The sequence below is a fragment of the Diorhabda carinulata genome, chromosome 12 (assembly GCF_026250575.1).
Source record: "Diorhabda carinulata isolate Delta chromosome 12, icDioCari1.1, whole genome shotgun sequence".
Taxonomy (NCBI): Eukaryota; Metazoa; Arthropoda; class Insecta; order Coleoptera; family Chrysomelidae; genus Diorhabda; species Diorhabda carinulata.
This window is the reverse complement of record NC_079471.1, coordinates 8,591,195-8,619,161: the sequence shown is the minus strand read 5'-3', so window position 1 is coordinate 8,619,161 and position 27,967 is coordinate 8,591,195. Positions and strand designations below refer to the sequence as shown.

General features: G+C 31.4%; 1 protein-coding gene across 6 annotated transcripts; it reads left to right on the top strand.

The window, feature by feature from the left end:
* Window positions 1-250: 250 nt before the first annotated feature.
* Window positions 251-27,967, top strand: LOC130899930 (heterogeneous nuclear ribonucleoprotein 87F-like). 6 transcript variants are annotated; one of them, XR_009060117.1, is made up of 9 exons: window positions 257-421; window positions 529-757; window positions 816-1,064; window positions 1,122-1,262; window positions 4,741-4,896; window positions 4,957-5,085; window positions 5,138-5,213; window positions 10,632-10,929; window positions 20,529-27,967. XR_009060117.1 is itself a non-coding variant. In XM_057810125.1 (8 exons), exons 1-7 carry the CDS (start codon window positions 407-409, stop codon window positions 5,206-5,208), a joined length of 990 nt encoding a protein of 329 aa, XP_057666108.1. In that variant the 5' UTR covers window positions 257-406; the 3' UTR covers window positions 5,209-5,213; window positions 20,529-27,967. The 6 variants fall into 6 exon arrangements, 4 of the variants coding, with proteins under 4 accessions (XP_057666106.1, XP_057666108.1, XP_057666109.1 ...); XR_009060116.1 differs by having other exon boundaries at window positions 10,603-10,929; XM_057810125.1 differs by lacking the exon at window positions 10,632-10,929.

The following is a 27,967-nucleotide window of genomic DNA, read 5'->3' as shown; positions in this document are numbered from 1 at the left end:
AAAACATATTAAAAAGTTAGGTCTGATATCGGAAAAAATTAAACGGAATTCAACTTATTCGACGTTGGATAGATTCTTCAAAATATTCGAATGAAAATTCGCGCCAAAATTTGTTACGTACCATCAGAAATCAGATGCATGGAGCACCGGCCTTACAAAGAGCAAACTGCGTCATATAGTTTTGATAGTGTGTTTCATGCACAGAACAAAAAACTAATTGTTGTTTTTGTTCTATGGACTTATAGACTAGTCACTTCATTTGACGTCAGTCGCCATTGCTAATCTTTAACACCAACGCCATTTTATTGTGGATGGTTGCTGAGGATTAGTCGAAGACAAAATTTTATTTTCAAACAAATTTTCTTAAATCATCTGAAATTTATTATACTTATTACAATTAGTCAATATGAAACGCGAAGAAGTAAGTAATTTTTAACAAAATGGAATAAGTAGAAAGACGCGTTCTTTATTGAAAGATTGAAATTTATGTTCATAGACGAGTATCACAGCTAACAAGCATTTTTTTAGGGTGAAAAAATGGAACCCGAACAGTTCCGCAAATTATTTATTGGTGGATTAGATTTCCGTACTACTGATGAATCATTGAAGTCACATTTTGAACAATGGGGTACAATAGTAGACGTTGTTGTTATGAAAGATCCTACAACAAAAAGATCGAGAGGCTTTGGGTTTATCACTTACTCTAAAGCTCATATGGTAGACGATGCACAAAATGCTAGACCACACAGAGTGGATGGTAAGTAAAACATTGTTTATTCTTCTTCTAGGTGTGAGTTTAACATTGAGAATTTTAGGAAGGGTAGTCGAACCTAAGAGAGCAGTGCCAAGACAAGATATTGGAAGACCGGAATCAGGAGCTACTGTTAAAAAGTTATTCGTGGGTGGTATGAAAGATGACATTGAAGAAGAAGATTTGAAGGAATATTTTGGAAAATACGGAACAATTTTAACTGTTAGTATAGTAACAGATAAGGAGACTGGAAAAAAAAGAGGATTTGGTTTCGTTGAATTTGAAGATTACGATTCAGTCGATAAAATAGTTTGTAAGTTATTGAAATTACTTCTAGAAATTCCATTACTTAATTTTGAATTTATTGCAGTACAACGTAGTCATAGCATTAAAGGGAAACATATAGACGTTAAAAAAGCACTGAGTAAGGCAGAAATGGACCGTGCTCCTAGAGGTGGAGGTAGAGGAGGTCCCGTGGGTGGAGCTGGAAGAGGAGGAAACTTCAATCAAGGTATGTCACGAAAAAAAATGTTTTTAAACTTATTGCTTTTGCTTTTTTTATTTTATTTATAATAATAAAAATTTGAAGATAAAACAAAAAGGTAAATATTTAGAAGTGGAGCTCCACCCTAAACTTACTCCAAAAATTTTTTGCTGCACTTTTTGGGGCTAAAATAAGTTATGTTAAGGTGAGAGAAACATTTTTAATGGGTTGTTGGAAAAAAATATTTTTCATTTTTAGCATAATTTTAGTTTACTGTTTCATAATTTCTTTATACATCAATAAAAAGTTTGGTTTGTGTAACCAAAATTAAAAATTACTTTTAAATTAACAAATTAAATTATTTGTTGAAAAGCACTGAAGTGGTACTTGTGATTTATGCAAAAAATTAACAGTAAATTTAAATTAAAATTGTGAGTTTATGGGCACAGAATATGTCAGGTCAGTCTGTATTGATGGTATTATTTTGTTTACAAAATCCTTGTTCTTTGGTGGTGAAAATACTATTCGTGGTATTGTGCCTCTTTCTGCCGTAGTGTTTTATTTTGAAAATTGATCAAAAATATAGGAGAAGACATTGTCTGAAAGCTAGCAATGTCCTTCAATCGACACTTTATTATAACAAAAAACAACAATATAGGGAATTTCTATTGGATTACCAGTAATTTATAATAATACTTAATTTACTGCATAAACCAGAAAATTAACGATAAGAAATTGAGTTTTATATTAATTTTAATTTATTAGCTGCATAAACTAAGCTTTAGTATGAAAATCGCAAATGCTAACTACACTGATCGCTGTGTTGGCAACAGCGTCTAAACAGAAGTTCTTCGATGTAACCATCCATGTGATAATCACATCGGCCATATTTTGACATATATATGAACTGGAATCTGTAGCTACGAAATTATAAGTATGATTAACTGTAAAGTGCTTGAAATCTGTAATAAATAAAAGAAAGACATACATTTTCCACAATATGCTTTCAACGATTGATATAATGATTGGATAAATGTTTATATAAGATTTCGTGGGAGAAGAGAAAAGTTATAATCTCACTGTGCCCTCAGACCCCACCTGGAGTTCTGCCCTTTGGAATCCATCCCCCTCCCTTTTTCGATAGTGACAGCAGAAAAATTCTTATCAGAGTTACCAGTTCAAAATTTCACACGATATAAGAGGTGGAGGGAGAAGGAAGTTGGTTAGGTTAGGTTCTAATTTTTTTTTTAAACTTCACCTCTATTGCTGTAGATGACCGTCTATTCTGATATGATTGGATAATTATTGACATTCAATATGCATAAGGTAATGAGTGCTATGAAGCAAAATATGTCCCCACCTTTAAGGTACTTTTGGAACCCTCTAAAAAAACCTTATATGTTCTAAAAAATTTTTGGAGTAAGTTTATATTACCACTACACCAACACTCACAACTACACTGTCTGATGCGCATTTCCATAAACAAGTTATCATCTTCAGTGACTGATGTATATAGGAATATTACAAACAATTTCAGAAATTACAGTTTAGTGAGATTAAGTCAGCCAAAGAATTGCTTTGTAGAGGTGGTATCAGGTACAACAAAAGTATATTCCTCTTTTAGATGTCTGGATATATTTTATACCACCTGAAATCTGTTCCAAATAGGTACTATGTTATCAGTGCCTATTGTGTATGAGAGAGACCGGCCTGTTAGACAAAATGCTACTGGCTAGAGTGACTTGTCGCTATTTTAACGACTAAGAGTTGATTTTGCCACAGATAACGATTTTACGACTGCTAAAATATGTGGAATAAAAGCATCCATAAATAAGTTCAGTTGTATATCAGTTAATATCAAGGTGTTTAATAGTAGAAATATGCGTGAAACTGCTTTTTTTTTATTGGAAAACATGATACATCAGATGTGTTTGTGGTATTATCAGTTTGCACTTGTTTAAATCGAGAGAAGTCTCTTCTTCCCACTTGTATTTTTTATGTCTTATACCATCATTGTTGGGAGGAAGACATCAGAGATGTGAAGTGGATCATCCTCAATAACACCACTACCACTATTATCATTAACCCACTCCTCTGTGACATTTGATAACTCTATATTTTGGAGGATTTCTATGTAACGTCTTTTCACTATAGCAACTTTTTATGGGGTAAAAAAACTTTTGTGAGTCTTACATTTCTGCTCATCAAAATATCAGTTTGGAGTTGGAACAAAAAATCATAGAATAGTATTGTGTTCCAGTCTTTAGATATTTTAAACATTTTATGAATGTTTTCTTCTGAAAGAACCCATGTATCCAGTATTAATTCTAATCTTTTCTCCTATTGAACTTTCCTGTTATAATGATGGGGTATTCCCATAAATTTTATAATACTTTTTTTATTAATGGATATATAGATCTTATAATGATTTATATTCATATTTACACAAAATAGAATACCTATTCCATTGCTCTTTGTTTTGCTTTTTAAAAGATTCTGAAAAGTCTTCTTTCAGTCTTTCAATTTAATTTAGATTAAAATTTAGCTATGGCAGGCCCTTTGAGTTAGTACGTGCGTAAAAGTAACTAAAAATACTACTATATGAGGTACCTTAATCAATTAAAAGTTAACTGATCTTTACAACAAAACCAATTACATGTTATCGAAAGAACTTGTCCCTCTTCATTACATTACATCACCGTTTCAGTATTTTCTCTCCTTTTAGCATACTCATGAATACTTTATTTGGTATAGTTATTGTCATCTTTGTATATTTTCTTGGCATAATACAATATTTATATTGAATATTTTGACATTCCAAAAAACACATGTAAAACCAAATGAATTGCTAAATTTTAGTTATAAAATGCCTTTTTCTATGACATAATAATCCAAATGTCATTGGTGCTCTGGAATTCTGTTTAGGATGCTCTCTGTAAAATAATTTTTTTAACCGTTTTGGAAGATTATTGATTTGTATGGTTAATACTACCCTAAGGTGTCTATATTCGAATTGATTGGAGAACATGTAATTTTGGAAAATCTAACTTTGTTATTCACGCATATATAAAAAAGGTACTAGTTATAAAAATTCAATATTTTGCAAGCATTTTTTTGGACAGACAATTGATACTGATCGCTTTCAGTTTGTTTTAAGACAATATCTAAGCGAATAAACATTTCTGAAACACCAATGCTTTTATCTACATAATTGTTGATAAGGGGCTAGGAGTGTAATCAGCTTTAAGAGGCATAATGTTTGAATTTTTGCTATGATACATAATATCATATTTAGCTTACTAGCCATTGCAAATGATAATATCAGAACGAATTTCAGATAAACGATGCCCTGCTGTATCATTTATAATCTTGCTTATTTGGACAATATTGTAAGCCTTTAACCTAATGATGAAAGCTAATCATTGTCACATCCATCGAATTCCTAACAAATAATGGAATTTTATAATTATTTTAAAGAATTTTAATATGTCTTGTGTTATTTTAGGAGGTGGAAATTGGAACCGAGGTGGACAAGGTGATTGGAATCAAGGTGGTCCTGGAGGTTATGGTAATGGACCTTGGAACCAAGGTCCTTGGCATAACCAAGGTCCTGGTGGACCAGGGGGGCCAATGGGGGGTCCTAGTGGACCTTGGGGACAAGGTTAGTTTTAAACATTATCAGCAACATTTCCTGCTATAGATAAATATATATTTGATGTAGGTGGTTTCAATCAAAATAGCGGTCCATGGAATCAGGGTGGCCAAGATGGGTTTGGTAACAACTATCAACAAGGTTATGGTGGTGGTGCGATGAGAAACAGTTACCAGCAACCACGATCCGCTCCATACAGTAAGTTCTCCAAATTTTATAATCACTTGTTCTTAATTATTTTCAAATTTAGATGCCGGTGGTTTCGGTGGTGGAGGTTACTCCAATGGCAACCAAGGAGGTCCTGGGCCAAGGAGATTTTAAAGCATGTAAGTGCGCTGATCCACTGCTTGAGAAAGGTTGTTGTACAAATTAATTTTGCAGTGCAGGTGTACATTTCATATCAATTCAAAATTATTCTTACATACCATTTTTTATTTAACACACAAAACTCATCAGGGACTGATCGTTGATAAAATTTTCAATGTTTCTGTTAGAAAAATTGACATTTGAAATTTGTGGACTGATTGAATTTCATTTGCTAAGGCTAATTTTAATTATTTAACATTAAAATATAATATAGTAGTCAGTGTTTATGTAGAAATAAATTTAAATTAGGTTTCTTAGTCAGCAATGAAGATTTTTTTTATTTTTGGACTATATATTACATTAGAAATAGGCTATATATATGTAAATGTGTTTCCGATATTTATTAAAGAAATATGATAAAAGTATTCATTGGTTTTTTATAATATTCAGGTTTAGGTTCATGAATAGATTTCAGGTATATCAGCAGGTAGGATTTGTGTTTGTCAATTTAATGAGTGGTAAATTGATTAGGTAAAATACAAAAAAAGAAGTTGAATAGAATCGTTATTGTGTTTGCTTTTCAATTTCTTCATCAGAATGTGTTTATTTTTGCCTATTACCTATACTCTATTACCTTCTATATTTCAGCTGTTAGGAGTATCATAGATCAATTCAATTCTCACTTATAAGTGCAAATTTCAAATGTCGCAATAACTTGAACTATTATGATTTATTTCCACTTTATTTGTTGGGCATCTTAGTTTTCTATAGTATTTTGAGCATTGGAAATGGTGCAGTATCAAAATATGAATGGAAAGGCGTATATCGGGTTCGTATTTAAGAGAAAATTGCAGCATATGCATTCAAAGAGTTAAGAAAAAAGGAGAAGATATGAAAGCTTGGGAGCAGTATAACAACATTTGATATACTGCACACCTGAAAAATATTGAAGCAATTGACTCAAAAACTCAATATTGCCAAGCTTGAGTTTATTTTTGTATTGAATGTTATGAAGCACTTTTTTTGAAAAAAACTAACATCCTTTCAATGTACATATAGATTTATGATGTATCCATTTATGAAGTAGTCCAAGTGGATGACATCGTAGTTATATATAAATGGTTTGAGAAATGAAGAAGAGTTCCAAAATATTTTTAATGAAGCACTTGATTTTATTAGAAGATTCGGCTTTGAGGGGCTAACAGTTCAGCGCAATATAAAACTTTCACCTAAAAATATTCATTCTGAATATGATTCACCTCTAAGCGTTTTTCTATCCTCTATTAGATACATTGAGTGATGTGGCTCTACTCGGCCACATGGAATAATTGCTAACGGCTTTGATGAAGAACTTTATAAAGACCATATCAAAAAGCATGTTTTGTTCTGAGTTCTCCGTTAAATAAAACTTCGGCCTTTTCAAAAATTAAATATAATCAGACCAAATTGATCGACATCTTGTGCCAAATTTGGTCTGAAAAGGTTCACAACCAGAATGAATTCTCTAATTTGTTCGAGCTTCTTCAACTGTTTATGACTTTCCCTGTGTCCACTGCAAAGGTAGAACTATTTTTCAATGTCTTGAAACGCATCAAAAACTATCTGAGGAATTCTATGTTCCAACAACGTTTATCATATTTAGCTTACTAGCCATTGCAAATGATGCGGTTAAAAACATTGATTTAGAGGAAAGCTTGGTAATTTATGCCAGGCGGAAATCAAGACATCTATCTTTGATTTAAAACGATGACAATTTGAAAAGACGTGCATCATGTAAAATTAGATTACTGTCTACTGTTTATTTTTATTTATACTTCCTTCGTTTGTTTGGTTTATATTAGTTTTTTGTATGTAATAGTTGTATTTGACTTGATGACTTGATTGAACTATCAATGACAATTACAATTCTATTTAGTTTCCCTCGCAGTGCAAAAATCAAACTATAACATGAAACAATATCTTACAATACCATTTTTAGTATTAGATTTTATCTTGCACCCCACTTCCAACTTCCAATCTTGGCCACTGAGTAAGATAGCTCCTTTAAGGAGAGTTAAGCTTTAGGACTGTACAATTTGCCCAAAAATGTTTAAACTCCGGTTTTAATTAAGATGCCAAATTAGCTTTGAATATAAAGTAAATACCAGTTACGGGAAAAGATTTATCCACCTCAGATCATCTTATCTGGTTTACAAAGACTTCTGAGAGCTCTCTTCAACCCAGCGTCGTTAACCATTAGCAAACTTTTTCTTTTATATAACACGAAATCGGGGAAAATGGAAATTTGCACTTGTCAATACGGCTAAGAAATCTACTTAAATCCGATTTTAAAATGCTTTTACTCGTTCGAAGAAGGCAAAATTTAGCTTTTACAACTCGCAAACATTGAACTGATTGTAAACTTGTTGTTTTGGTTGTCTACTTTTCAGGAGATAATCCAATTTTTTTACATTTAATAGATATCCAACGTTAAATATGAAAAATCAAGTTTCTAAACAACTTATGAACTCATCTAGATAAGCAAGATGTAAAAATTTTAAAAATCAAATGAGTGTACTCATTGTTATAATATCGTTTTCACAAAAGTGAATTTTCTTTTAGTTAGATAAAATATTTAAAATGTATATAGCTCAACTTTTTCCACAGTTCATTTTTGATCATTTTCATCTTAATAACTTAATAACTTAATAACTCGTTTTCTGTAATTTCTAACGATCAAACTGTATTTTCTGATAACTAAAACCCATTCCCTAAAACCGATAAATTATTAAAATAAAATGATGGTTTGAATCAATTTTTGTACCAAAATTTAAAATTCCATTTTATATACGAATGAAATATTATTAAGTTGACAAACACAATAAGCAGTATAATGAATTTTTTGAAAAAGCAGCTCTTCATGAGGATGGGGTGGATTTTATTCAGGTCTGAATTATAGGATTTTATTAGGACCCACAGAAATCATGACAAATGTTAGTGTAGAGAAAAAAATTAAGACAGTGATAGTTCGTGAGATTAGAAAAGTGAATAGGTATGTATTTTTATAGATTATGTTAGGTTCAGAGTTGGGAACTTAAAAAATGTAAGGCATACACTTGTTTCATAGGATAATTAACAAATCACTTCATACTAAAAGCTAAATTCCGAGGAGTAGTAGGATCAAATATGACATTCTATTCTTATTTTGTTATTTTTTCAATCAATAAGCATTTTAAATTTAGTTAATATATCTTCCTTAATCCTTTAACGCCTAGCGTTACCATTTGGAAACGAGTGTAGATCCCCCTAAATTTTTTTGCTGTAGTTTTATTTTATTTCATATTAACGAGATAGCGCTTTCTATTAAGGACAGTTAAAAAAATCAAACAAAACAAAACCGTATAGTTTAGACCGGGCATCAGCAAGTACCAGCTTTGTTTATCTGATAGTTTTTGTTAGTTCAAAGAAATTCCATGGAACCAAACTTTGTGCAAGTATATACCTTTTCATTTTGAAAATATTGTGACCGTTAATTGTTAGGGTATAAACAAAGATGAGATATATTTTATTTGTTATCAGTCAGTTACCATCTGGTAACGCTAGGCGCTTGGACTACCTATTTTTTGAACAAAAGTGCTTTTTATTTCAACTCGGGCTTAACTTTAAAAAATTGCTTACAGAGAAAATGTTAACTAGATATATATTGAGCCACAGGAGGGGATTTTGTGAAAAACGTTTTTGGTGCTCAACTTTGAGTACCAGCTGAAATAAAAAATTTGGAGAACGTCGCAGCTGAATTAAATAATTTTCTATGAGATTAAGGCGACTTTGAACCAAATCAGAGAACTGTTCCTTTAGATTACTTCAAAAGATATGACTTTTTCTTGTGAAAATGCAAAAATTTTTGGGGAAGACATCAAAATACGAATTGTTCTGACCCAAAAGTTTCTGAGGACGAAATGAGGTAGTGGGTACAGTGACCTACCAGGAAAGAGTTATTATCGGGTCAGTAAATGAGATATAGAAGAAAACTTTATTATCAAATCTATGCACAGGGATTGTTTTTTGTTAATTTTAAGTTTTATTTGCTGATGCGTTTCGAGGAGAGAGAACATAACGGAGCACTGGTCAACTGGTAGTCCTAATCAAAAACTCGTAATATTGAGGTTATAATTTATTGTTAAATATATAATTATAATTTTTTATTAACTATTAGATAAAATTCAATCATTCTTTCTAACAATTCTAAAATTTATCAATTTAATAACACTCATAACCTCTTTCGGTAGTTGAAAAATTACGAATGGAGCAGCTCACCAACATTTCAATCGCGTTTATTATCAAATTCAAACTTGGTTAGGGCTTGATTTAGAAATGTATGAATGGGGATGAACAATGCGTAACGAATTCCTGGAACCTATCATGACTATTTTACCACCTGCAGTATTCTGTAACTACAAATTGGCTGTGACTCAAGATGTGGATGCGGGAAAGCGGGGTTACAGTGCTCTTTATCTTGTGGACAGTGTAATGGACAAGCTTGTCCCAATGCTGTACCATATTAGGCAGATATTAATGATGATGGAACCTTTGATCCAGAAATCATGAATGAATGGAATTTCTGAAACCATTTGTGATATTCACGTTTCATTCACAACAACACTCACATTTACACTATCTGACACACATTAACTCAATTCACATTCAGCCTCTGAAGATGATATCTTGGTTATCGAAACGCGCGTCAGATTGTGCAATTGTTGGTGTAGAGGTAGTGTAAACAGTGTGTTCAGTATAGTGTCTGCTTTCAAACATTAAAAATTGGCTTCCAAAAAATTCTCAAAATCCCTTAAAATTTTAATCCTCGTTATTTTTAATTTTAAAATATGAATAACTTATATGAAACCATGTCATGTTGCTTGAAAAATGATTTGTATGCCTATCAAAATACTTTTTTTGCGAGTATTATTAATTCCCAACACTGGTTAGGCTAGGAGTATTCTTGTGGTAAAACTATTTCAATACAAGGCATTGGCTTTTATTTTTAATAAATAGAGCTACACTGCCCTGTATAGAAAAATGTTGAACTTTAAATGTTTATTTAGCTCAGGTTTGAGAAAGCAATGATAAAGATACAGGTTTATTTTTGTCAGAGAATAGTTTAGTAGTTAGGAAAACCTGGGTTAGGTAAGATAGGGAAATTATATGTATATGTGAACATCTTACACAAACTTTTGCATTTTCACTGAGGTATGGCGATTTTTAAAAAGATGAACATAATAATTGGTGATATTCAGCAATTATTACAATAATATAGGTTTCGTTTCAAATAATGACATTTTTTATTGATGCGCTATCATTTTAATTAAAATAGGCATTATTTTACATCCTGTAGAAAACTTATTTTCATAATCAAATTTATACTTTTAGAATTTTATGATTAACGAACAATTCTGCAGAGCGTGGGGCGCAGACGTACAAACACTGAGCTCTACCGGCTCCATGAACACCCAAGTCTGGTGATAGAAGTCAAGAGGGCCAAACTCAAATGGCTAGGTCGCTAGGAGCATATGCCTGAGGAGCGGGGGATGCGCAAAGCGTATCGGCAGAAGCCCCCTAGGCGATGGCGCAAACGGTGGATGGATGATGTCGAAGAGGATCGTCGGGAGCTAGGTGTGAGGGGGTGGAGACGAATCGTGTTGACTGGAGGAATGTAGTGGACGAGGCCAAGGCTCTTTGAGGGCCGTAGTGTCAGTGGTAATAGTGGTAGAACAATTACTCATAAAATTTCAAAATGTGATAAACAATTAACTGAATTTTCCTCACTTCGACCAATAAATCAGCTTAAATTTATTCTGAATATAATTACTGGGATTCTGAAAGTGTAATCTACAACACATCATTGCAGGGGTTTTGAACCAACATTAGATCTTCCTACCAAAACAACTTATGTCGAATATTTGGGAGTTATTAAATATGACATCAAATCAAATAGAAAATAGCATAAAAAATGAACTAGTTGCTTGCATAACTGTACGATAAAGAGCGTAATAAAACATCCGAAGAACAATAAAAGATTTTCCGTGATTCAATAATCCAATCAGAAGCTAAAAAGGGATTTCCAAAATATAGGGGTACAAGAAAAATCTGTGCCTGCAAGAGGAGGATAACTGTACGATGAAGAGCATAAGGAAATAATTCCCAAGAACAATAAAAGATTTTCAGAGATACAATAATCCAACCAGAAGCTGAATCAGGATTTCCAAAATATTGAAGTTCAAGTGACAATACAAAAGTCTGTGCCTACAAGTTGAGCATAACAGTATGATGAAGAGCTTAATAAAACATGTGAAGAATAAAAGAATTTCTGTGATATGTAATTCAATCAGAAGCTAAATCAGGATTTCCAAAATATAGGAGTACAAGAGACTATACAAAAAAACAAGTATATCGACCATATTATATATTATATATAAACCCTATAATAAATAGAATAAATTGAAATAGAGAAACAGGAAAGAAATCATATAAAGGCTAAACGCTACAGTAATACAAAGAGTATAATCTAAAATCCAGAGATTAATGAAATGATAATTATTTAGTAAGACGAGGAGCATACATCAAAATACAAAATAACAGTCTGAAGTACTCGTAAATAATTCTCAGAAAACTGATAGAAAGGCTCCCGTTGAAATAAGGACTTTCTCAATGAAAACATCCTTTACAGGTCAAAAGTCAATCAAAACTGTAGTAGAAAGAGTATAATCATAAATTCAAATAGTAATAAATGATATTCAATCATATGTACTCAATCAGACTACATCAGGATGTTCAAATCGTAGTATTTTTTATGTTAAAAGCAACTACAAGAGGGTAAAACTTATTACAATAATTCGAGTGGTGCTTGCGTGTGGAGGTGCTGGTGGATATTGATCTGTAGATTGTACTGTTCGGAAAAGACGTGCCTTTGTTGCTGATTTTGCAAACTTTCTTCAAAGAAATGAGTGCCAATAAGTTCTGGGCGTCTGCAGGCGAACTGGATATACATGAGCTACGGCTGCCTGTCTAGTAGGTCTTACAAATACTGCTCTAGGAGGGATTATGTTGGACAGCTCAGAAGACCATCTTCCATGGAAGTATTGGTTAAACAGAATCAGGTCAGCGACCTTTCTTCTATGCACTAAGCTGTCGCAAGTTTCTGGTTTACTCTGGAGTTAATAGCATCCTCGGGATCTGCTTGGGAGCCTAGAACCAAATGTGCAAGCAATAATCCAAATTTGGTCGAAACTGGGCATTGTTGAGGATTAGAAGATGTTGCGGAGTATATAGCTTTTTAGTAGCTTAAAAAGGGCTCCAAGTTTTTGTAAAGCTGCCTTGGCTAAATCGGCCAAGTTAATATGTCAGGACATATTGCTCCCAACCTCAACATCCAACAAGCGAATTTGTGGTGATGATGATATTTTATGTCCAAATCATGAGCTGCAGTGTCAGTCTTCTTTGTAAAAACAGCAGCCTGGGTCTTTGCTGTATTTAACTCAATCAGATTGCTTCCACTCCACTCCAGAATGTTTTCAAGATCGGTATTGGTAGTGATGCTTGCGGATTTGGGTGTTAGCCGCATTTATTGGGGCGGCTGAATTTGAACGACGACACCAGTGTGCTATCATCGGCGAAGCTATAGATCGGGTTTGCAGTTTTGTTGAGCAGATCGTTGATTTACAGGAGAAAGAGTAGGTTACAAGATGCATCCTTGGGAAACATCTGCGTTGACCTCAAACCTTTCTGAGGTGTATCCATCGATAGCGACCTGGATGGATCGGTCTTTGAGAAAGCTACTAAGTCAGTCGATAAGTGAGAACGACAAACCGCATGAACTTAATTAATTTAGAAGGTTAGCATGCCAAACCCAGTCAAAATTCTCCGATATGTCCAGTGTGATTGCTTTGGATTTCCCAAATTTCTCTATAGCTTCAGTCCATTCGTTGGTGACATAGGCCAGAGTAAAGATTTGCTGGTTAATGACTTTCTCCATGCTATTGGCAATTGCTGTGGCTAAAGCAATTGGACGGTACTTGTTGGGAATTGTCTCTTCTTTTTTTGGTATGGGTTGGCTCCGAGCAAGTTTCCAATCTGCGGGGAATAGTCAAAAATACCAAACATAAGTTAAAAGCATTAGAAACTCAAAAAATACTAAAGAAAATTCAGGAGCATTCCAAACTTACACCAATCATCTGATATAACAACAATAAAAAAACAAGAATTCTCATATAACTTAAAGAAAGATGGCTCCTGCTGAGATAAGAGCTTTCTCAATGGAGGCATCCCATAAAGGCCAAGAGTCAAGCAAAACTGTAATAGAAAGAATAAAATCATAACTCCCAATAGTAATAATAAAATAGAAAAAAGAAGTCAGAAAGATTAGAAACATCACATACAAAGGAAAGCCAGAAATAAGCATTCGAAATCTATACCACACATCTTATATAACATCAGTAGAAAAATAATTTTTAGAAGTATGAAAAATACTTTCCCAATGAAGACATGAAGATGAAGAGTACAAAGAGTAAAATCATGAATCCAAATAGAAAAAGGACTCAGGAGGATTAGAAACATATCACAATCAAAAGAAAAAAAATCACATGAATCATTGTGAACTAACGTCAATTAAATAAAATCATTGGAAGACTGAAACAGACATGGCTGCTGTCGAAATGAGACTCTCAATGGAGAAATTCCATACAGAAGAATTCATTAATCATTTATCGAATTTCTTCTACAACAATCTTTAATTTAACACTAAAAACGGTGTACATGATATTTTTTCTCAAAATTTAAACTCTTTGGTTTTATTCATTAGATGCCAAAAAACGGTATTCCTAACTCGGATGCACCGGAAATGTGAATTATTTTTTTTGTCAGCTTACTGTTAATAAGTTCATCCAAAATATATTTTATTCTAATTAGAAGTAATTTTGATTATGGAATTGACTGTTTTCTAAATTCGCTTTGCCTTCTGTTCACGTTTCACCTATCTACATAAAGAACACTTGAAGTAAGCTTTACTTGGTAATAAAATTTCATGTATTTGAGATCAGTGGAACCTTTAACTGTTTATTCAGATTTCTGCGTAGAGAAAAAGACTCAAGTTGACTTTAGTCATAGCGGAAATAACGTATAGCTTATCTTCAATTCTTTTATAAATTACCAAATATAGACATTTCAGAATACCTATACTTAAGTTGGAACCATATAGAAAAATTTTTTATTAGTGGTTTTATGAAAAAAAGTTATTCTTGATAAAAAGTTCTGCAAGGTCCAAAAGTTAAAATGCCACCATTAGATATCATTTTTTTTAAAGCAGGATACGAGGTTTGTCAAAAAATTTGAATTTTGTGCAAGAGAAAAGTATGTTTATTTTTCATAATTCAGAAAAATGTTATAAAGTTGTTTTGAATTAAAAGTTATTCTTGATAAAAAGTTCTGCAAGGTCCAAAAGTTAAAATGCCACCATTAGATATCATTTTTTTAAAGCAGGATACGAGGTTTGTCAAAAAATTTGAATTTTGTGCAAGAGAAAAGTATGTTTATTTTTCATAATTCAGAAAAATGTTATAAAGTTGTTTTGAATTGAAAGTTATTCTTGATAAAAAGTTCTGCAAGATCCAAAAGTTAAAATGCCACCATTAGATATCATTTTTTTAAAGCAGGATACGAGGTTTGTCAAAAAATTTGAATTTTGTGCAAGAGAAAAGTATGTTTATTTTTCATAATTCAGAAAAATGTTATAAAGTTGTTTTGAATTAAAAGTTATTCTTGATAAAAAGTTCTGCAAGGTCCAAAAGTTAAAATGCCACCATTAGATATCATTTTTTTAAAGCAGGATACGAGGTTTGTCAAAAAATTTGAATTTTGTGCAAGAGAAAAGTATGTTTATTTTTCATAATTCAGAAAAATGTTATAAAGTTGTTTTGAATTGAAAGTTATTCTTGATAAAAAGTTCTGCAAGATCCAAAAGTTAAAATGCCACCATTAGATATCATTTTTTTAAAGCAGGATACGAGGTTTGTCAAAAAATTTGAATTTTGTGCAAGAGAAAAGTATGTTTATTTTTCATAATTCAGAAAAATGTTATAAAGTTGTTTTGAATTAAAAGTTATTCTTGATAAAAAGTTCTGCAAGGTCCAAAAGTTAAAATGCCACCATTAGATATCATTTTTTTAAAGCAGGATACGAGGTTTGTCAAAAAATTTGAATTTTGTGCAAGAGAAAAGTATGTTTATTTTTCATAATTCAGAAAAATGTTATAAAGTTGTTTTGAATTAAAAGTTATTCTTGATAAAAAGTTCTGCAAGGTCCAAAAGTTAAAATGCCACCATTAGATATCATTTTTTTAAAGCAAGATACGAGGTTTGTCAAAAAATTTGAATTTTGTGCCAGAGAAAAGTATCTTTATTTTTCATAATTCAGAAAAATGTTATAAAGTTGTTTTGAATTAAAAGTTATTCTTGATAAAAAGTTCTGCAAGGTCCAAAAGTTAAAATGCCACCATTAGATATCATTTTTTTAAAGCAGGATACGAGGTTTGTCAAAAAATTTGAATTTTGTGCAAGAGAAAAGTATGTTTATTTTTCATAATTCAGAAAAATGTTATAAAGTTGTTTTGAATTAAAAGTTATTCTTGATAAAAAGTTCTGCAAGGTCCAAAAGTTAAAATGCCACCATTAGATATCATTTTTTTAAAGCAGGATACGAGGTTTGTCAAAAAATTTGAATTTTGTGCAAGAGAAAAGTATGTTTATTTTTCATAATTCAGAAAAATGTTATAAAGTTGTTTTGAATTGAAAGTTATTCTTGATAAAAAGTTCTGCAAGATCCAAAAGTTAAAATGCCACCATTAGATATCATTTTTTTAAAGCAGGATACGAGGTTTGTCAAAAAATTTGAATTTTGTGCAAGAGAAAAGTATGTTTATTTTTCATAATTCAGAAAAATGTTATAAAGTTGTTTTGAATTAAAAGTTATTCTTGATAAAAAGTTCTGCAAGGTCCAAAAGTTAAAATGCCACCATTAGATATCATTTTTTTAAAGCAGGATACGAGGTTTGTCAAAAAATTTGAATTTTGTGCAAGAGAAAAGTATGTTTATTTTTCATAATTCAGAAAAATGTTATAAAGTTGTTTTGAATTAAAAGTTATTCTTGATAAAAAGTTCTGCAAGGTCCAAAAGTTAAAATGCCACCATTAGATATCATTTTTTTAAAGCAAGATACGAGGTTTGTCAAAAAATTTGAATTTTGTGCCAGAGAAAAGTATCTTTATTTTTCATAATTCAGAAAAATGTTATAAAGTTGTTTTGAATTAAAAGTTATTCTTGATAAAAAGTTCTGCAAGGTCCAAAAGTTAAAATGCCACCATTAGATATCATTTTTTTAAAGCAGGATACGAGGTTTGTCAAAAAATTTGAATTTTGTGCAAGAGAAAAGTATGTTTATTTTTCATAATTCAGAAAAATGTTATAAAGTTGTTTTGAATTAAAAGTTATTCTTGATAAAAAGTTCTGCAAGGTCCAAAAGTTAAAATGCCACCATTAGATATCATTTTTTTTTAAAGCAGGATACGAGGTTTGTCAAAAAATTTGAATTTTGTGCAAGAGAAAAGTATGTTTATTTTTCATAATTCAGAAAAATGTTATAAAGTTGTTTTGAATTAAAAGTTATTCTTGATAAAAAGTTCTGCAAGGTCCAAAAGTTAAAATGCCACCATTAGATATCATTTTTTTAAAGCAGGATACGAGGTTTGTCAAAAAATTTGAATTTTGTGCAAGAGAAAAGTATGTTTATTTTTCATAATTCAGAAAAATGTTATAAAGTTGTTTTGAATTAAAAGTTATTCTTGATAAAAAGTTCTGCAAGGTCCAAAAGTTAAAATGCCACCATTAGATATCATTTTTTTAAAGCAGGATACGAGGTTTGTCAAAAAATTTGAATTTTGTGCAAGAGAAAAGTATGTTTATTTTTCATAATTCAGAAAAATGTTATAAAGTTGTTTTGAATTGAAAGTTATTCTTGATAAAAAGTTCTGCAAGATCCAAAAGTTAAAATGCCACCATTAGATATCATTTTTTTAAAGCAGGATACGAGGTTTGTCAAAAAATTTGAATTTTGTGCAAGAGAAAAGTATGTTTATTTTTCATAATTCAGAAAAATGTTATAAAGTTGTTTTGAATTAAAAGTTATTCTTGATAAAAAGTTCTGCAAGGTCCAAAAGTTAAAATGCCACCATTAGATATCATTTTTTTAAAGCAGGATACGAGGTTTGTCAAAAAATTTGAATTTTGTGCAAGAGAAAAGTATGTTTATTTTTCATAATTCAGAAAAATGTTATAAAGTTGTTTTGAATTAAAAGTTATTCTTGATAAAAAGTTCTGCAAGGTCCAAAAGTTAAAATGCCACCATTAGATATCATTTTTTTAAAGCAAGATACGAGGTTTGTCAAAAAATTTGAATTTTGTGCCAGAGAAAAGTATCTTTATTTTTCATAATTCAGAAAAATGTTATAAAGTTGTTTTGAATTAAAAGTTATTCTTGATAAAAAGTTCTGCAAGGTCCAAAAGTTAAAATGCCACCATTAGATATCATTTTTTTAAAGCAGGATACGAGGTTTGTCAAAAAATTTGAATTTTGTGCAAGAGAAAAGTATGTTTATTTTTCATAATTCAGAAAAATGTTATAAAGTTGTTTTGAATTAAAAGTTATTCTTGATAAAAAGTTCTGCAAGGTCCAAAAGTTAAAATGCCACCATTAGATATCATTTTTTTTTAAAGCAGGATACGAGGTTTGTCAAAAAATTTGAATTTTGTGCAAGAGAAAAGTATGTTTATTTTTCATAATTCAGAAAAATGTTATAAAGTTGTTTTGAATTAAAAGTTATTCTTGATAAAAAGTTCTGCAAGGTCCAAAAGTTAAAATGCCACCATTAGATATCATTTTTTTAAAGCAGGATACGAGGTTTGTCAAAAAATTTGAATTTTGTGCAAGAGAAAAGTATGTTTATTTTTCATAATTCAGAAAAATGTTATAAAGTTGTTTTGAATTAAAAGTTATTCTTGATAAAAAGTTCTGCAAGGTCCAAAAGTTAAAATGCCACCATTAGATATCATTTTTTTAAAGCAAGATACGAGGTTTGTCAAAAAATTTGAATTTTGTGCAAGAGAAAAGTATGTTTATTTTTCATAATTCAGAAAAATGTTATAAAGTTGTTTTGAATTAAAAGTTATTCTTGATAAAAAGTTCTGCAAGGTCCAAAAGTTAAAATGCCACCATTAGATATCATTTTTTTAAAGCAGGATACGAGGTTTGTCAAAAAATTTGAATTTTGTGCAAGAGAAAAGTATGTTTATTTTTCATAATTCAGAAAAATGTTATAAAGTTGTTTTGAATTAAAAGTTATTCTTGATAAAAAGTTCTGCAAGGTCCAAAAGTTAAAATGCCACCATTAGATATCATTTTTTTAAAGCAAGATACGAGGTTTGTCAAAAAATTTGAATTTTGTGCAAGAGAAAAGTATGTTTATTTTTCATAATTCAGAAAAATGTTATAAAGTTGTTTTGAATTAAAAGTTATTCTTGATAAAAAGTTCTGCAAGGTCCAAAAGTTAAAATGCCACCATTAGATATCATTTTTTTAAAGCAGGATACGAGGTTTGTCAAAAAATTTGAATTTTGTGCAAGAGAAAAGTATGTTTATTTTTCATAATTCAGAAAAATGTTATAAAGTTGTTTTGAATTAAAAGTTATTCTTGATAAAAAGTTCTGCAAGATCCAAAAGTTGAAATGCCACCATTAGATATCATTTTTTTAAAGCAGGATACGAGGTTTGTCAAAAAATTTGAATTTTGTGCAAGAGAAAAGTTTGTTTATTTTTCATAATTCAGAAAAATGTTATAAAGTTGTTTTGAATTAAAAGTTATATTCAAATATGCAATTACAGCCATTTATTATGAAAATTCAGGTTTTGTGATTATTTACTAATCACTCCATACTAATTATTCGGGATGGTTACAATTTATCTCTCTTACCTGTTAAAAATATGATAACCTTTCTGTTTATTACTGTTTTTGAACAACCTTGCATTATAATTATTTATTGTCGAAATTGAAAAATCCATACAAAAGATATTTATTAAACAGAAACAAACATAATTAAATTTTAATTCAATGTCCTACAGCTTAGACATATCCACCTTTTCTTTGTAAACATTCAATAGTTCTTTTGTCAAATTCTTGTATTACTTTCCGCATCATATTTGGAGTAATTTTTTGGCTTTCTTCAGAAATAATACTAATAAATAATAATGGTCTACATCATCAAATGGTCCTCGCTAATAAACCTGCTGTTTTAAGTAACCCCATAAAAAAAAGTCAAGAAGAGATAAATCAGCAGACCTAGGATGCCAAAAAATATCTGAATACCTGTGAATCACCCCATTAAACATATTTTCAAGGAGTACTCTAACGTTTAATATACTATTGATGGAAGCACCGTCTTGTTGGAACCAAATTGTCATACGTTCTTGTAACCAATATTCTTTTAAAACGAACGTATGGTGTGGTGTGCACAAAAAAAATGAGTTGCACCTTTTTTTTTTCGACATTCTTTAAATGCCTCATAATACTTACAATTATTAGAAAATCAAAGCGATTTTTCCGTAACAAAAACGTATGACAATTTGGTTCCAACAAGACGGTGCTTCCATCAATAGTACATTAAACGTTAGAGTACTCCTTGAAACTTTGTTAAATGAAAAAATGATTCATATGTATTCAGACATTTTGTCGACTCATTTATTTTCAGATCCTTTACTGTCGTTTTTTTTTCCATTACTTAGCTGATCCAAAGTACCAATTTTTTGTTGTAGGAAAATAAATTTTCTTTTTAACTTGGATTTTGTTTTCTTTTCACTTGTTATGGCTTCAAACTAAATATTTTATTTAAAATGGAATTTTCACACTTTTTAATACACAAACTTCGAAAAAATAATTTTATAACAACACAATTTATACAGGTGCAAAAGTAATTATCATAATTATACAAATAATAAATTTCGCAGTATGTACAAGAATATAATATTTGACATCCCCGCGTTATATGGGGTATTTGCGTGTATAAGGGGATTACTGTATTTACTTGATAATTTTCAGTTATATCAATTTCATATTTAAATAATAAATTTTTTTATCCAACAAAAATAATCATACTGAAGTTTCTATATTTTAACATTTTCGTTTATTATAAAATTTATAATTGTTATAATTCTTTTTGTTCTCCTATTGATGTTTTTTTTTCTTTTTGTCTGTTAGCGTCGACACAACAAGTATGGTCTTTCGAACATCGCCAAGGGATATGTGAGTATGTGAAACAGGTAAAAAGTGGATAAATCACATAAATATGAATGGTGCATACACCTCGAGACACAGAGATTCACAAATCTATTGAATGGGGTGATTCGTTAAAGGTATATCAAAAATACACAATTTTAGTTAAAAATGTGAGAAAATCTACACAAAAAAACTTATTGGTACAAGGGGTCAATATTACAAAATAGATTTTCTACTTTATTCCTATTGAAAAATTATTCAAGTCGTGTCCCATGACGAGTTAAAAGTATCTATATATGGCAAAATACTTATAGTAAAATCATGAAAATTTCTACGTTTGGGATTTCGGATACGATCTTTTTAACTAAAATATTGGCCGACTGTAACTTTGTTATTCTAAATGTAACACCCTGTATATTGATACATTTTTGAAATCTACGAAAGATTTTGGACTTTTGTATAAAAACTTTCTTTGAAAAATTCATACTTTTTGAGTTATTAATTTTTTTGTAAAAAATCTGACCGCTGCAGACCCTCATAAATTATTTTTTTACGGGAAAACCCTTAAAAATATGAAAATGGTTTTTGTTCGGTTGCCTTTGGCAAGGTCAGACGTATTCAAATCTATGTTGAAACATTTTTCATTTTATACAGGGTGTGTATAAAAAGTGTTAAACTTCATAAATACCAAGTTTCAAATAGAATCACCCGGTTTTTTCTATTTTAATGCATTCAGGGGTAGAAATAAAGCAAGTTCATGTATACTTTCGTATACCATCAATCAAATTTGATTTTTTTACAGACCTTGACAAGATAAAACATACTTTTTTACTTCTTAGTGCTTGTGTCATCGCGTCAAAATAAAATTTAGACTACACCTGCATCTCTAAAAATTTACAAAAAACATTTAATATCTGGATAACGGTAACGTTTGTATATAGGAAAGTATACATGGATCTATCTTATTTTTTACCCCTGATGCATTAGAATAGAAAAAACCGGGTGATTCCATTTAAAAAAAAAATAAAGAAATTTGATATTTATGAAGTTAAACTTGGAACACTTTTTATACACATCCTGTATAAAACGAAAAACTTTTCAACATAGATTCAAATACATTTGACTTTGCTAAAAGCAACCGAGCAGAAACCATTTTCATATTTTTAAGGGTTTCCTCGTAAAAAAATAATTTATAAGGGTCTGCAACGGTCAACTTTTTTGCAAAAAAATTAACTCAAAAAGTATGTATTTTTCGAAAGTTTTCAAACAAAAGTATACTAAAATTTTACGTAGATTTCAAAAATGTATTAATATACAGGGTGTTCCATTTAAAATAACAAAGTTACAGATGATTTCCGGTTCTACCGGTAGAACCGGAAGTTGGTCATCTTTGAAAATATTTAAGTTAAAAATATCGTATCCAAAATCCCAAACGTAGAAATTTTCATGATTTTACAATAAGTATTTAGCCATATACAGATAGTTTTAACTCGTCGTGGGACACCCTGTATAACCCAATTATTATATTGTATATCAATGTTGAAATACGATTTTATAAAAAATTCAAATTACCAGAAAGTGGGATGTACAACAAATACCTTCAAAAGACATAAAAATGGAAACGTCAATAAAATTTCTCGGTATTTGGTCACACGCTAAGCTGGAACCATCATATTAGAAATCTTCTAACTTGCAACAAACGATTAAATATTACTGAAAATGCTAACGAACAAAGAACGGAGTGCAGATCGACAAACATTACTAACATTGTACCGAACACTTATTCGATCAGAACTAGACTATGGATCAATTGTATATTTAACAGCAATCAAATCGCTTCTGACAAAAACTCGATAGCTTTCACAATTCAGCCTCACGTTTGATAACAGTTGCATTCGAAACAACACCAGTGGAAAGTCGGGAAAGGAGGCAGAACATTATATTTGAGCATGAATCCATAATAATTCCAATACTAAAACCGCAAACCATTAGAACCCATCCTGAATCCTATCGACACGACAAGAAAACACGTTCGTTTCAAACCGCTATTGCGCACAAATTCTATAATAGTGACGGAAACGTGTTTTGGGACGTGCATAGACAAGATAACTAGATACCCAACGCATTACTCGTAGGCGCGCAATCTCGTTGTTTAATAGCCAGACCTCGTATTATCATAATATTATAGTAGAAATTCGATTATCCGGCCCTCAGTTATACGGATTCGCGATTATCCGGACTATCAACTTAATAGCCAGACCTCGTATTATCACAATATTATAGTAGGAATTCGATTAACCGGCCCTCAGTTATACGGACTCGCGATTATCCGGACTATCAACTTAATAGCCAGACCTCGTATTATCATAATATTATAGTAGGAATTCGATTATCCGGCCCTCAGTTATACGGATTCGCGATTATCCGGACTATCAACTTAATAGCCAGACCTCGTATTATCATAATATTATAGTAGGAATTCGATTATCCGGCCCTCAGTTATACGGATTCGCGATTATCCGGACTATCAACTTAATAGCCAGACCTCGTATTATCATAATATTATAGTAGGAATTCGATTATCCGGCCCTCAGTTATACGGATTCGCGTTTATCCGGACTATCAACTCAATAGCCAGACCTCGTATTATCACAATATTATAGTAGGAATTCGATTATCCGGCCCTCAGTTATACGGATTCGCGATTATCCGTACTATCAACTCAATAGCCAGACCTCGTATTATCATAATATTATAGTACGAATTCGATTATCCGGCCCTCAGTTATACGGATTCGCGATTATCCGGACTATCAACTTAATAGCCAGACCTCGTATTATCATAATATTATAGTAGGAATTCGATTATCCGGCCCTCAGTTATACGGATTCGCGATTATCCGTACTATCAACTCAATAGCCAGACCTCGTATTATCATAATATTATAGTACGAATTCGATTATCCGGCCCTCAGTTATACGGATTCGCGATTATCCGGACTATCAACTTAATAGCCAGACCTCGTATTATCACAATATTACAGTAGGCATTCGATTATCCGGCCCTCAGTTATATGGATTCGCGATTATCCGGACTATCAACTTAATAGCCAGACCTCGTATTATCACAATATTATAGTAGGAATTCGATTATCCGGCCCTCAGTTATACGGACTATCAACTGCGACCAATTAAATAATTGAGTAATATTGAGCCAAGTTACAAAATGTTTAACGTATGTACTAAAAGTCGAATTTATGCAAGCACGAACGAGTCGGAACTGGCATTACCCCGCCCGCGCCCCAAGGGATCGCTGCCCCGCGCGCGTTTCGTTATTGTTTTAGTTAGTTGTCACTTCGCTATGATGTGCGTGTCGCGTCTAAATATTTGAAAATTTCAAAGCGTAAGAGAGTGGTGTTATCGCTCAAAGACATAATAAAAATTATTGTAAGTTGGCTGTTGAGTATGGTGTAGGTCAGGGGCCGGCAACCTTTTGTGTCAGGAGGGCCAAAAATTACAATTTACAAAATTTCAAAGTTTCTAAAGAGCCACAAAATTTTTTATTATCAATAATAATAAGTATAAACTGATCTTTCATTTATAAAAGTAGTGTTTTTCACAATAAATTGGATAATTTAAATACACAATCATTTAAGTGAAAGAAATAAAACAAATAAACATTTACCCACAACTCTAACTTCAATAACAAACAATTGGACCAACAAATTCAATGGAAGCAAACTTGTTTTAAATTTCAAACATGACTCTAAATTTTCATTTATCAGTTGACTTTAATAGTCAGCTATTCAAATAGCAATTTCTTCCCCTCACTGTAGAAGCTTTGCAGACTATTCCATCCGTCGAATCGTTGTTGTCCCTTTATTTTTCCCTGTTATACTTCTTGCTCCATCAGTTGTTATTGAGACGATTTTCTTTAAATTGATCTCATTGTCTTCAAAACATTTTTGCGCGGTATTCGCTGTACCTTCTCTAGTTTGTCCCGAGAGAGATAGCAATCTTAGAAGTTCTTCTTTGGACCTTGAGACGACATATATCAAACAAATTTGTACCTTGTCTTTTATGTCGCATGACTTAACGATAGCGAGTGATAGAAGAGGCAGATTAAATATCTTCCACCTTCAAATATGTTACATTAGACATTTCAGCTATTCTATCTTCTACTGTTCTAGCGGATAATGGTAGATTTTTTATTTTTCTCAAGATTTCTGGTTTGTTATGAAACATTTCTTTACGTGGATCGCGAGGAGGGGACGAAAAAAGCAAGTAGAAGTCGCTAAGAGAGATAGAATCGATACTTAATCCTTATTAATAGATTCAGAACGATTATTGAATATTTTTTTTATAAAATCAATAATATTTGCGTGTGGTACTAAAAAGCCGCAACTTCACATCCAAAGAGCCGCGGGTTCCGACTCATGGTGTAGGTACATCCACGATAAGTTATATAAAGAAGAATGCCGATTCAATTTTGTTGTACACCTGCAAATTAGATAGTGAAGACGGAAGTAAACATCGGGAAATGATGTAAAAACCGAAAAACGAACTTTTAGAAGACGCTTTGTATTGTTGGTTTTTACAAAAACGATCAACTGGGCGACCGATATCTGGACCTTTACTCTGTGAAAAAGCATTACAGTTAAATAAAAAATTTGATTGTGATGAATCGTTTGTTGCAAGTAACGGATGGTTGTACAGATTTAAATATCGTCATGGAATTCGTGAATTGGAAATACAAGGTGAAAAAATGTCCAGCTAATGTAGACGCAACAAACTCTTTTAAAGGTGGTTTTTAGAAGAAATTGGATGAAAATAACTATGACTTGGATTTTGTCTATAATGCTGATGTAACCGGATTAAACTTGACATCATTACCTTGAAAATCTTTGGTTTCTAGGCGAGACAATTCAGCTCCAGGATATAAAACTAGCAAAGAGCGGGTAAGTAGATTAGTGTGCGCTAATGCAATCGGGGCCCATAAAATACCTTTGCTCTTTATCGGAAAATAAAAAAACCAGGTGTTTTAAAAATATCAGAGTGCCCTTAATTTATAAAAATCACAAAAACCCATGGATGAACTCTGAAATATTCATTGTCATCACTTTTATCCCTGAAATTAAAAAAAAAAACAAAACCAAATTCGCAAGCAAGGTAATGTACTACTTTACTGGATAATGCGACTATGATTCTAAAAAATTTCAAAAACATATCAAGCAACGCGAGGAGTAAGATGAGGATGTATACTAATCCCCTTCTCGGTTGCTTTTGATGAGAGTATAAAAGAAGCAACACTCAACAAGGTGGGATATTGGAATATAGAATAGGTCAAAGTTAAAGACGAGACTATAGAACTACGATAAAAACTGAGAAATATATAATGCAAACTTTGAGTACATCTACATGAAGATAAATAAGAAACAAACCGGAACAAGTTAAATACGTAGGCTCAAACATAATGTAACAGACAATGAACGAACAGAACAATCGGACATACGCGGTTCTGGTTAGATGGAGATAACTGAAGATGGCGGATTAGTACGTAGGCTACGGGAGTCCCACATTTCCATCAGAGCACCTGGTCGAATCCGTTACTTTACTGCGCATTCGATGTAATTCGTTTCTCAATATAGAACAGGATACAAAGAAAGTTATTTCCGTCAAATGTTAGAGGTGTTCCTTTTGATTTCTTGTATCGTGTCCCTTCTGCCTTTTTATTTCTCTACTCGTTTATTTCATTTCACGAATCACCACACGATGAAACAAAGATCTAAATTAAAACAGAAGCTGTTTAATATTACTACGTCTATGAATGCATTACATTAATGAAATCGCACAGAAAAACATTCTCAAAACTCCACCAAACAAGTTATAGTTCTTCCAATATCAATTGCAGATTATAAATACCCTTGACGACAATTTTGTTTGATCTACCATAGGCGTGGATACCTCATTTTATAAATTTATTATTTTTATAAATACTTTTAAAAGTATGTATATCTTATGAGAGAAAGTATTCGTTAAAAGGCAATCGAATCATTATAAATTGGACGGCATTATACGCCGTTATTTAGACAGATGCACTTAATTGTAGTCCTACTTGGAACTTGGAAAAAAATCATTATTATACCTCGTTAACATGCTACAACTGAATATTATATTATAAAACGTAAATAGACGAGTAAAATGTACTTATCTGTAAGGAAGTTTGGTTTAAACAGGGTACTAGACGTGACTGAGCCCTTTTTATACTCCATTCGTCTATTAGAATGTCTGTAGTCTTATATCTGACTCAAATAATCTTGTCGCCATCGAACTATCCTTGACTATTCGGTTATTGCCATCCTTTTATTCAGTTTTTTGTGGATAATTAAATTCTGGATAATATGCTGCATTACTTCTGTAAATTGTCCTACATATAAAATCTTGAGTACCTTTGTAAACTGATTTCAATTTTTCTTAACATGTTTTTCAGTTCTGTGAATGATCCACAGCAACCTCCTAGTTAATTCAGCAATTCTTATTATGATTGCATTATCAGATTGCTGAATATTTTTCTAAATCTTTATTATTAAATTTATACCTGTGTTTATTCTCACTTCACTGTGCAATTTCATTGTTTTCATACGCTTATGGTCCAAAGAACTCCCATATTTCTATTTTTTTAAAGAAATTTATGAATTAAATAAATCTCACCAAGCCACGCCGCTGCTTATCACAGACTGTCTGGCAGGAATATTTCAAAGAAATATACATACGCCTTCCGCGTCGGCCAATAGAAATGCATTTATGTTTACCATTCGATGTTTTCATTGGTTTGTTAGATGTTTACCGTATTTTATACAGGGAGTGAACATTATTTTCCATTTCTTAATTTGGTATAAGTGCCGTCCGTATTTATGGAATAATATTGATTTCTATAACTGTCTTCTGCAATTGATATTTGAAAAACTAAATCACAATAATTGATAAGATTATGGAAGACATAAACACGAGATGTTTAGATAACTTTAATGATCACAATTATAATTAATCAACAACTTTCGCATCGTTTTAGCTGTTTTGATGTCCAGTTAAGTTAGGCTCTAAACTGATAACGCATAATTAACTTGATCTTTTATCATATGAGTAAATTGTCTACAAAGATAATTGGCGATTTAGCGATATTTTAGGACTTCAAAAGTACAGTTTATTGGTTGGACATGCTTAATGAATCATCCTGTATGTATAAGCCAAAATTCAAACATTTTAGTAATTAATACTAGATGGGAAGGGTGTATTTCATTTTCAGATAAATTATATTTTCAATGTAGTGCTTATGACAAAAAAATCACTCATCAATATCATAATTCTGTATAATAAAAATTGAAATTAATTTCATACAATAAAGATAAGATTTTATAAGAA